General features: G+C 40.5%; 1 protein-coding gene across 1 annotated transcript in view; it reads right to left on the reverse strand.

The window, feature by feature from the left end:
• rgl1 (ral guanine nucleotide dissociation stimulator-like 1) overlaps positions 1-13,011 on the reverse strand; it is a 37,505-nt gene that overhangs the window by 23,972 nt on the left and 522 nt on the right. The window contains exon 2 of the mRNA XM_054789581.1: positions 8,812-9,002. Within this exon, the coding sequence (XP_054645556.1) occupies positions 8,812-8,970 (159 nt within the window). The 5' untranslated portion in view covers positions 8,971-9,002. The remainder of the gene's footprint in view (positions 1-8,811; positions 9,003-13,011) is intronic.

The raw sequence follows: 13,011 nt of genomic DNA on the forward strand, positions 1-13,011 counted from the left end.
GAGAAGAGTTCACAGGACAGACAGAACCTGAGAAGGTCCACACGAGATCATGACAAGTGTGATGTAACCGGAGCTTCTTGCACGGCCTTCCAGAAAAAATATTACTAAATGAAGCCGCCCACGTAGGATACATAGACGAGTCCTGCTTTGCCTTTGAGCAGGATACACGATCGCAATATCAAAGTTGTTGTGTCACGCTGGGAGGAACCTTTCCCACTGCCAAAAGGTTTGAAAGGTTTGTTCTTGTTTTCGCTCTCCTCAGATTACCAGAGCAGAAGGTTTGTGTGCTTCGGTTCAGGACGAGCAACATCAACAGAATGGTTTATAGCTGCCCGTCTAAGCAGGAGGATTGGGACGCTGTCCGCATTTCTGTCCATACCATAGTTGCAGTAACAGGGAAAACCTGTGGGGGCAGTTTTGCAAACCAAAGACCATCAACCAAAACAGCAAAGGCAGACAACGGACAACAGTCTTGGTTTGTTAACCCTGTTCTAGCACAGCGTACAATTACTACATTCCTACTGTAACAAGTAGGCATTGGTGATACCTGCAATGTTCTTATGCACTAACACTGATACCTGATACGTACTGATACTTTGGCAAAGCAACAGGTTAGGTAAGGGAATAACATACTACCAATATCAGTGGTCAAATCAAACATAAAAACACCATAATTGTTTACGCTAAAATAGATGCTTAGTTAGATTCCTTAGTAACCCTGACGTCATACATACTCTTACTTACACGAGCAGCAAACCACAAGTTACATTTTAAACACACACATACAAAAACAAAGGGTGTTCAAAAATAAACTTTTGCACAAAACCCAGGAGGAAAAGCATTTGGTGCACAGGTGCACCTTGTTCTTACAATGTGACATCGCCTACTACTGGCCTTGCATTGCAGTGCTTTTAATACTCTTTCTCTAAACATACACTGAATGCTGGCTCTTTCCGAGGTTTCTTCCTCAGACGGGAGTTTTTCTTTCATCACAAGGGGGTTTCCTGTCAGGTCTCTTTATTGTATGAGGCGTTGGGCCCTAAACTTGTTCCATATGAGGTAACTTTTGTTGTGATTTGCTGCTATACGTTGGCTTGAGTAAGCCAGTAAAGCTGTTCATTGGATAGATGTGTGGCGGTTCCAGTGGTGACGACCATCCAAACACTGATGAATAATAACAAGGACTCGCACAGCTGCATTTCTCTCTCTAGATCTGCTCAACTGGAGCCTTTGTTCAAACCACATTAAAGCGTCGTCTCGGCCCCTCGATCTCTCGCTTATTATGTCACTTCTCTGCTGCTCTCCCATCTATTGTCCTCATTCCCTCTCTGGCTTTTCTTTCTTTCTCCAGAGAACTGACATCATTTCCAGTAAAGGGCCAGAGCTTGGAAGCTTAGACCCCTCCTCCTTCACATCCCACACTCGTATCGCAGCTGACCCAGCTGGGAGGAAAGTTTCTCTGGAGTTTCATAACCGCTGAATATGACGAATCACTTTTATGCATGGTGATGTTTCTAACAGTTGTTTTTTCAGCCTACTTTTTGGGGTCAGTGGGGCTAAAACCGGGATAATCCAGATCATTGTTGTACTTTCAGGTGTATTCAGCCACAGAGGTCCTCTAAATCACACACGCACACACATGCACATACACACACACGTACACACATATATGTATGCACACAACCCCCATTCTTGGCCCTTTAGTCATGACACACACCCCCTCTTCTTGCAATCTAAGCCTTGCTAAGCCTTGAATGAGTCAGTCTGGACATGCTCGCTTGTCTGTCTGACCTGCTGCTAATGAGACCATGGACCATCTGTTGCCTGACAGACACATGCAACCACCAGGTTGTCACATACGCAACAAAAACAACACATACACTGGATGGACTGGTGCGCACACTGTAAAGTCACACCTATTTGCGCACTTTAACGCAAACTGCGAGGACAAAGTAGCACAGTTGGCAAGCTGTTACAGTATGTGCTGCAATGTAAGGAAATGAAACTGACAGAGTGACGCTCACATGAACGGACAAAAGCCACAAAAAAATGGCAAATGCGTGAGGGAGAGATGACTCACATTATTACGCGAACAATAATGCACACTAATGTTGGACATGCATAGACACGCATCGTCTCACAAATCAAATCAAAGCTGATTTTTTATAGCACCTTACAACATCCCAATGGTGCCCAAGGTGCTTCACAAGAGTAAAAACAGGCTATAGCAAATAAGAACAGGATAAGATGGAATAAGATAAAAACAACTAAAACAAAATAAAAGTACAAGCACAGAATCACATCCAAAATACATATAACCATCATGTGTCAAATACAGTCAAACCTTAAAGTGGAACGCCTACAAAAGTTGGACAATGTGTAAGTCAAACAAAATGTTCACAGTCAAATAAATGTGTGATTTATCTGCTTTTTCTTTGGCTTTTTGTGGTGCTAGTGATGGCAAAGCAAAGTGTGATGATAACCTTAGAACCAGAAATGGAACATAATGTAACAGATGGTCCAATATGATGCCTATAAAACGCCACGAGCTGGCAGTATCGCTATGCAAACACCACCCTGTTCCCTCTCCATTTAACAGGTGAAGGGTGAGTTGTTGTTGTTGTTTTTTTGTTGTTGTTTTTTTTTACTTTATTTTAGTTTTATTATATAGTGATTTTTTTGACAGCACAAAAAGTTTTTAAAATTGTACGACAGTTAATCCAATAATGTTAAAATGTTACTTAAAACACAGAAAATAGGACACAAAAACACTTTAAAAGTTATAGCGGGTGTTTCATAGCACCAGTTGAGCTGAGTGAGAAATTTCAAGCCAATTTAAAGCCAAGCATGTTTTGACACATTTTCATCCTTTTGTGTGAGCAGAAGCGTTGGCTTGCACAAATAAATATATGCGGTGTGTGTAAGCTAATGCTTCTACTCATGACCTTATTTTACATGATCTCCTATAGGAGTATTAAATTATTAATTTAGAACCATTTTGGAAGTCAACAGGCATTGCAATGCAAGCTTGATCCCTGTCATGTGTCCTGGCTAATACCAACAGAGCTGAACACACACACACACACACACACACACACACACACACACACACACACACACAGTCATCTAATTGAAAAACCACAAAAACAAAAATCAAAGACCTGCAGCTGCACATATAGCCTGCTGCTTCTGCTTGACTGGAGCACACCCATCACCATATGGTAGCATGATGACTTTCTGCCCCAGTTGAGCGAGTTGCTGCTGCTGGAATGAACACTCGGGATACAGGGACAATACCCACACTTATTGACTTTTCACACCAGTCCTATTATGTGACCTAATTAAGGGCCAGAGTCACAACAACATGGAGCTCTGCAAAACAGAGCCTGAGGCAGCCAGACAACTTGACACATCCGGGAGGTCACCGGAGTGTGTAAACAGCATCTTAAGTGGTTGATTGACTAAGAGGGGCCTAGCTTTTGGAGAAAAAAGAGGTCTGGTTCTTCACTGAGAGACACAGATGTGCAATTTAGGTAAAAAGTACATAACTCACTAATAATGGGCTGTAAAACAGTGATGAATTATTAATTAATATATTTAGAAAAAACATGACAAAAGTGAAGCCGCAAAATTTGAAGCGCGGAGTGGCGAGGGACGACTGTAAACAGAAAGACTCAAAATAACAACACTCCACATTAGAAATGAAAAGAAAGATTCTAAATTCAAAAAGTTGCAGTACTACAGGGTTATATAATAAAGTGATGGAACACCGGTTGAAGTCCGAATGCTGCAGAAGTAGTGTGAGTGCAGGCCTGCATGTAATTTTAATAGATTTCATTCCGTGACACCCACAGAAATGTAAGCCGATGCTGTGCAATCATGATACTCCATGTACTATTGTATATGTACTATTTTTTTTGGAACAAAGGGTGAGACACTAATAACTGAAAGAGCACACACCATCAAAAACATATTGTTCTCTTTCAGCAAAACAGCCGCACGTGATGAACAAATATGAAACCGGATGCAAACACCAGAAGCTGTCTTTCCTTCGCTTACTGTCCAAAGCATGTTGTCAAGTCATCAAAACACACCACCATCGAGTTTGGGAAGGGAAACACTGAGACGTCACCAAGCATCAGCCTCAAATGTACACTTCTCTGTTCATTAAAGAAGAAAGAGGAAGGAGGAGTGCTCGGTCAGCTTTCTTCATCAGTTTTGTTCAATGATCAACGCACCATTGTGGAAATTCTTCACCGCCCCCCTTCCTTTCTTTCTTGCTTTCTCTGCCAACTGTCACTTCTGCATTTCCAGCTCATGACCTTTTGAGGTTATTGAACTACCTTGCCGGCAGTGCTCATATTGCCTCTTCTGAGCCAATTAATTAATTGGTCGGCCCCCTTAATGCACCAGTAAGAAGGATATGAGGAACAAAAACTTGACTGTGAAATGCTGTGCGGTGAACCACAGTTTACTGTCGCAGCTCGGTTTAAACTCGGTCATGAGCTTTGTCAGTGCAGCTTGTGTCTGCTGACGTTAAAACAGTGATTCTGTGGTGGGGCAGGAGGAAAAGTGCCCTACCAGATCCAGAACCAAATGGTGCTGTTGTCCCCCAATATATAAATTGACATTAAGGTGGATTAATGTCACAGTCACAACAACAAAAATAGTACAAAAAGGGCATAATATTACGGGCAAGGCCATTAAAAAAATAAAGTAGTCTTGCTACTAGAAAAAGGCGGAGTATTATAAGAGAAAATGTTTTAATTGTACAAGAAAAAGCATAATACTACAAGGAAAAATTTTAGATTACAAACGTGTAATACTATTGACAAAAAAAAACATGCTGTCGCGAGAATAACTTTAAATTGTAATGTTAATGTGAAAAAGTTGTGACATAACAAGAAAAAACAATTGTAACTTATCAGAAAAAGGCGCAATATGACAACAGAAGAAATGGCAATGTTGATCAGAATAGGGCGTAAGCAATTAGGAAAAAAAAGGAATGTTAAGCAAATAACGTTACAAGAAAAAGCTGTAATAGTACAAGACAAAAAAATCATTGCGTGATGAGAAAAAGGCATTTTATGTGAATAGACATAATGTTATGAAAATAAAGTTGGAATGTTACAAGAAAAACGTGTAATGTTATGTGAGAAAAAAAATTTGTGTTATGAGGGGAAAAAAGCGTAATTTTATTAGAAAAAAGCCACAAAGAGAATAAAGTTGTGGTGTCGTGAGAAAAAGGCGTAACGTATTTGGTGTTACGAGAAAAAGTTGCAATCTGTTTGAGAAAAAAATGTTTCAATGAAAAGGTGCATTATCAGAAAAAAATCATACGAAAAACGTATACTATTACAAGAAAAAAAACAAAAGAAAAACAAGACAAAAAGCTGTGTTATGAGGAAAAGGTGAAATACTATGAGAAAAATAATATTGTAGGTTACAAGAAAAAGTTGTAATATTACAAGAAAAAAAGTGTTAAAAAGTGAGAAATAGTGTTCCCTCGTTTAACGCGGGGGTTAGGTTCCAAAAAATACCAGCGTTAAGTGAAATCCGTGTAATAGAAGTTGATTTTTTTTCGTTTTTTATGTACTGTATGTTTTTTTTCGTTTATTATATATTTTTTTGTTTATAGGATGTTTTTTCATTTATTATATATGTTTTTTTATTACAGTGCATGTTTTTTTGTTTATTGTATATGTTTTTTCGTTTACAGTATATGGTTTTTCATTTACAGGATATGTTTTTTCGTTTATTATATGTTTTAAGGCTGTAAAACCCCTCACAACGCACTTAATACACTTTTCTCAGACATGACAAAATATACAGTATATGTTGCGCATACAGAGGGTCTTGAAGGCGCGGATCACGCCTTGGTCTTTGGGTTGATTCAGCGATGTAGTGTTTCCAAAATAAGTCTGTCTCATTCATATTAAAAACTTGTTCAGGCTTATATCCCCCTTCCTCGATGATGGCTTTAAATTTGTTCATGTATGCCTCTGCACCGGCATCCGCAGAGGCGGCCTCTCCATTGTCTTGTTGCGGACAGTTAAAGCCCTTTTTGCATCCTTGTTAAAATGTATTGCTGCTGTCGTCCTTATGCTATTTTCCTCCTTCTTTATGGTACGAACCAAAGATTCATTTATTCTGTAATGGAGCCCTACAGCTGCTAAGTTCTACCTTCCTTCGGCATGTCCAGAATTCCAACTTTTTGTGCATCTTCCTCTGCCTTTTGGGTACAACTGCAGGTGCCTTTGTTGGCACAGAGCGTTTAGTCGACATTGTGAGTTTTGTCGGGGAGAAAACTTGCAAACATACAGCACTAAAGAACCACACTGCTAGCGATAGAACAATTATGTAAATTAGTAAAAAAAAAATCTGTGTTATAGCGAGGCCATGTAAAGTGAACCGTGTTATAGCGAGAGAACACTGTATTTACATTTTTCAAGAAATAAGTAAAGTAAAGTCACTGCCAATCACATTAAAATGCACATCAGACAGTACCAGGGAGGTTTGCTGGTATGCAGCCTGTCTAAATGGTTGGCACCCTCCAATAATTTTCATCCATAAAAAGGCCACGGTTTTACAAGCTACATTTTGACCTGCATTTGTGAAAAACAACTTGCGTGCTCCTGTGGGAGTCTCATTATAATCACTGGACTCTTTGATAAAGGAGCGACACCTCAGCACTCCCACATCATCTCTGACCTGAACTGTTGGACCAGGCAGGCACGGTGATTACAGACAGCAGCAATCAGGCACCAGCGCCGCCTTTTTTACGACTGGCAGGGTTTCATAACATCTTCTACGGTAAGTGGGGCAAATGTCAAAGTGACTGGCCGGGAGAAACGCTCTCTCAAGAAAGAGGCGACTGTGTCTTATTGAGAACTACATAACAGCGGTCATTTGTTCATTCATTAATTGAAAAAAAAATACGATAGAGTGATGGACAACTGTACAATCCTTTATGTTAAGAGTTCAATTTGGGCTACAGGCCTTCAATGTTGAATGTTTGTATTTGTCCACCAGATAGCGCTACTTTTCCCATTTGAAGCATGCAGCGAAATGTCTGCTTGAAGGGTACAGTGCTACTGAAATGGCCTTTTTAACCCTCAAATATAATTCATACTAGATATGTACAGTATATTCCAGGCAGAAGTATTTTTAAGAGATTTACTTGTTTAAAGTGGAAAAAAAATTAATGTGTAATACTTTTACAGTTTTTGTGAAGGTGACATTTTTTGCCATTAGGGCAGAATGTGTGATTTAACATTTTTATTTAAAAAACATAACATCATAGCAGCATCAGCATGTAAATCTTTAAATACCATGCCCTAGTATGCCCTCTGTAGGTAGTGACCAGTAAGGTCTTTGGTGAGTCTTACTGGGTGTTTAGAATATGTAACCGCATATCACATGCAAAAAAAAAAAAACCTTTTTTTTTATGACCACCTTCTACTGTTTTGGAACATACACATGCAAGGTCAATAGGCAGACGACATTTACACACACAGTATAGCACTTAAGCTTTATTTGTTACGTAATTGTTTTACTGACGTCCTCATGCACTTTCTTTATAATGAACTTTATTGCCATCCAGCTGTTATAACACTAAAAGTCACAAGGCTAACATGAAGCTGATAGATGCATTAAATGAACTCTCACCTCCCTCCCGGCGGGAAACAATGGGCGGAAAGAGTGCAGCGAGCAGCGGAGGATACCAGAGCCAGGATGTTTGACAGGCGACATGAAGAAACCATCTCCACAAACACACACACACACTGTACTGTGACTGACACTTTTGACACTTGAGGGTCTCATCAGCAGCAGTGTGCACGTGCACGTCGCCGCATGACAAAACTCAGATGCTGACAGGCGACAAAAAGCTCAGATGTAGACTCTGACACACATTATAAGAGTCATTAAGACTTCTCGGATTTTGCCGCTAGAGTAGGTGAGTAATGGCTTCTCTCTAATGTGAGGTCAGCGCTCCTCCCGTTGGGTGTTACCAGGGGTCACTGGTCTGTTTTGTCTTGTTGAATGGAACCAAACAGAGGAAGGAAGATGTTGGTTAAGGAAGTAAAGCTGCATTCACACTTGTGGTTCGGGATTCCAAAAATAAAAAATGGGGGTTCACTTAGCGTTCACGCTGGCATGTTGGTCATGTGACCAAAGGCTGCACAGTAAATAATTTATGTGGATAAAGAAAGGACAGCTTTTGGGACATATTATGTGACAAAAGTCAAGATTGCAAACTACAATGCCATCTGCTGGGTTGAATATGTAGATTGTTTTTATATTCTGCCATATTTACAAGGTGAGATTTCACAAAAAGCTTGTATAATATACTTTTAAAGAGCGTTGTCACAGACACAGAGGGTTAGAGCAGAGAGATAGCACAACCAATGTATTTTCCCTTACATATGATTTCGGCATGCTTTTTGCTGTCATTTTAACACTAGTCCATGTTTTTGGTCTGCGTAGCGTTCACATTTGAGCTCAAGTGAACCATACCGCACCAGGGTTCACCTGCAAGAGGACCGAGACCCACCTCTCAAGCGGTCTCGGTCCTCTTGTTTGGTGGACACCATGGTCACACATGACGATATGAACGCACCCTGAGTGTTGCATGTGAATTCACTTCTTTGTCTTCCATTCCCATCCTTGTATCTAGCAAAAGTGCAAAACAATACGGACGAGAAGGCCAACATCTGCAGGATTGTTTACCAAGGCTGGAAGTACCAAGGGTTCCCTGCCAATAAAAACACACAAGAAGCAGACTAAACAAGTGTGTTAATGTGTACTTACCCAGTGTCGCGGGCTTCCTTCTGGGGAGCGAGCCTGATACCTCTGCAGGGCCACCCCTCCGTCGCCTTCCAGCAGCAGGCTGCAGTCCAAGTCGGGGTAGTGGTGGCTGGGGGATGGAGGCCAAGGCAAGATGGTGGCCAGAGGGTAGTGTGAGATCATGCTGGTCGTCTGGATGACGGTTCAGCACATGCCTGGATGTCAGATGTGGACAGGAGCTCTTTCAACAATAGAACCAATCCTCTGTGTTTCTGACTCCCTTCTGCTGGAAGTTGGTTGAGGCCAACACTATTCAAGCACATGAGTGATTAAAACTCTGTTGTCTCTCCTTTTTTCCCTCCCTCACCATTCATCCTAGGCAGATGAGGAAGGGAGGGGAGGAGCCTTTACGTGGTGGACCGCCCCCTCCCCCCCACCCCCTCCCTCCTTCCCCCCACGACTTGTTTTGAAGACCTACGACCCACACACAAAAACCAGGGAGGAAATTTAAAGACAGGAAAGCTGAGATAGACAAGAGGATGTTGTGGCAGAGCTTCTAAGAATCGACAACAATGAGGCGCTTTTTCCACACTTGATTTTTGTACACTCACAGGACACTTCATTAGGTACACCAATACTAGTTGAATGACTTTTAATCATCACTTCCACAGTCAAGCTATCATAAACAATTAGTAACTTTACACGCAATGTTTGAAGTAACACTTTAACATACAAGTGTAATAATAAGTGAACCAGGACAATCCTCTATTAAAATATTCTTTGATGTTTATTGATACCATTAAACAGCTGCATGGTATAAACAACTCAATGAAAATAATCAATATACTGTCCACCAAATGCTCTATTTAACGCCTCTATTCAATTAACCGCCTACTTCCCTTTCCCTGTAGCTGCCGGGTGCGTGGTCTACAGAAGCAAATATCTGATGAAACCGGCACTAACAGCTGTGGCTGTAGACAACCTTGTGATGTTTTTTTTCATTTTACATTGCACTTAAAGCAGTGTAAAATATTGCAAATGTTTATGCACATTCTGTGTGTTCTGTATTGCTGTGGTAATTATGACAATTTGTTGTGAATTGGAGTTTGTATTGGTGAATGTATTCCTGTTATCCAATTATTTAAATGAATATTCTGTTCCACTTGCATGTCACAAAAGTCAGTATAAGTTTTTTTCCCTTTCTTTCAGTACTGGTTTGAGAACTGTTTAAGCACCGACAGAATGACCAATTTGGCATCAGATAATATCTAAACAACACTCAACTCAAATCATGATGTGGTCAAAGTGAGCTACGTGACACTTTCCACTTTCTCATGCACTCCAAATCATTATTATCATTGAAAAATGTAGTTGTTATATAAACTGAGTTCCAAAAATAACAACCACTCTCAAATTAACGGCTGCTTCCAAATAACACCTCAGCTATAATTACAGCATTCATGATATTATACAGTATGTGTTGTGGTGGGGTGTCCAAACAGCGACGCAGGGGCCATTTGTGGCCTGTGACTCGTGACTCGCCCGCGGCACGTTGTAGAAATAAAATTAAACACTAAAAAACACAGCAAAAATGGGAAAAATACAGCAAAAAAGGCACAATGTAAAGAGAAAAAGCTGAAATGAAAGTGGAAAACGTTTTTTTTTTTTAGCATTTTTACAAAATAATTAAAAAAAATATACACTAGGTTCCCAGCTTACGAACACAATTGGTTCCAGACAACCGTTCGCAAGTCGATTTGTTCGTAAGTCCAACAAAAGGTAATATTACCAATGATATAGGTACTACATGTACGTGTATACATATACAGTATATGTGTATGTATGTAAATATGAGTTTGGATGCAGTAGTAATATTAAACGAGAATAATTAATGAAAAAAGCAATAATAAAAGTGGTATAATAATACGTAATGATAAATGTTATTTACCTTTGAAGAGGAGTGGTCGAGCATATGTCGTTGTGGTGGAGGAGGAGTTATTGAAAAAAGGACAAATCGTCGTTGTCGTTAGACTCTTCTAAAAGAGGTAGTGTTCTGTGGGTGGTGTAGAATTAAGCAGGCCTATTAACTCTTCATAAACTTTAATCACACACTCTGTCCGGGGTGCATCATACAGCTAGGAGGAGTTATTGAAAAAAGTAAAAATCATCGTCGTCGGTAGACTCTTCTAAAGAGGTAGTTCAGGCGAAACTACTGAGGTGGAAGGAATTGGCGACGAAGGTGTAGGCATTGGTGGCGAGTCACTTGGTGACGACGGTGCAGGAGTAGCAGATCTACGTTTGAAGAAGCTTTCAATGGAAGTTTGTATGGTCTTCCTTTTCTTCTCCTCGTAGATGATACGGTAGCACTGTCGAGCGCCATTTACGAACAAATTCAAATGACAAAATATCGCAATCTTTGACAAAATACATGAAAATATAGACCAGTCAGCTTGCGTTCATATCTCCGAATGTTCGCAAGTCGGATGTTCGTAAGTAGAGAACCCAGTGTATATAAAAATATCAAAGTGGCCCCCCACATCCTTTGATTTTTCTGCGTGCGGTCCTCGGTGGAAAAAGTTTGGACACCCCTGGTTTAGAACCAGTGGCCGTGGCCACCCCAGTCACTCTCCGGCCACCCCAATGGCCATCAAAACATTTCCGGTATCTACTTATTGTCACCCCTATGTGAGTAATGGTCTCAACTTGGCCACCACAATGAAAAATGTCTGGCTTCGCCACTGTTTAGAACTCCTCTGCCTCATTCTGAGAGCTATTCCTAAAATTTTGACTTACTCGTGTAGCCTAATTTGTGGAGTAAAAATATTAGAAATAGCTCTCATGGTGATGCAGTGCACAACAAAAAACGTAGTGTTAAATGAATCCCAATCAGAAGTGAGCATTATTATCTTTATAAAGGCGAAATTGTACCAGCGTATACAGTAAAGAGTAAAGAGTTTGCCTTGTCTTTAGATGACTTCTTACTTATTCAGTCTGTCAACAAGGAGCATGCACAGCGACAATAAGTGACAGTGTGCAAAGGTCAAACCGTCACGAATATGATCAATGTGTAACATTTTTTGCTGAAACAAGACTCTCATGGCTATGTTGGGACCGGTCATGTGTAAAACCCTGCTGCAGTTGTTCTGAGTAGGATTATTATACAGAAGCTGGCAGTGCATTGAAACACATAAAAGGATGTAGATTCAGCATTTCTAAGATGCTACACACAGTCAGACTGAGTGTCCGGTTGTTTGTTTTTTACAGTAAATAAACAACCCGCACGGCAGAGCAGCATGAGTTGCCCTGCGTGAACATGCTGTGGCAGCAACTTGTGTTCCATTGCAGCCATGACTCACAACTTGACTCAGCCACAGTGACAAAATTCCTCTGGATGCTTAATGCAATGTTTATATATAGTGAGTGACTCACAGCGGGAGCTCTTAAGAAACATATCAATCATTAAAATGCCTCCGTAATGGGAGCTGATAGCTGGAAGTGTCTGAGGGAAAAAAATAAATCACTGAATAAAAGAGAGCGCCTGACGGACTTCTACTGAAGTGGTCTCCTTCCTCTACTTCCTGTGCCAGCAGCTCAAAAACATCACACGGCGGACATTGCTGGACATCCTGATGTTGTCTGACAAGGCCTTTTGACAAAAAGACAGAAATGGAAAGTATGACTGACCCGTAAATCATGCAGAATGTTGATGGGCCTCAGCTGCCGAGTGGGGGGAATGACTTAATTATTTGTACTACTTCATACTTGCCCAACTATTTTCAAGGCAGGGGGCATAGTCCCATTGTATTATTGTATTTATACAATTTTGCATTTTCTCCACGGGCTAAAATCAAAGTATATCACTTCCGGGATCACGTGATCTATTTGTTGACCCGTTTTAGTAGTCCGGGTGAATTGGTGCCAGTCTTTGGTCCAAAATTAGGGAGAAAGGTAGAGTAAGGGAGGGCATTTAAAAAAATGGGGGCGTGTCTGAGGAGTATGATCAGTAAAAGTCAGATCTAGCCACTATAACCCCCCGAATATAACCACATCATTCCGATTTAATAAAAATATACATTATCTTGTATTAATATCTTGTTGATTGTCTTTATTTATATGATTTACCAGCAAAACAGTAGCGTGTATAGTCATCCGGTAATGTAACCCCCCGAATACTTGGTATTACCCAACCCGCTTTCTTACCTAATGTTCACTATTTGCTGTATG

Source organism: Dunckerocampus dactyliophorus, chromosome 10 (assembly GCF_027744805.1).
Source record: "Dunckerocampus dactyliophorus isolate RoL2022-P2 chromosome 10, RoL_Ddac_1.1, whole genome shotgun sequence".
NCBI classification, from domain to species: Eukaryota; Metazoa; Chordata; class Actinopteri; order Syngnathiformes; family Syngnathidae; genus Dunckerocampus; species Dunckerocampus dactyliophorus.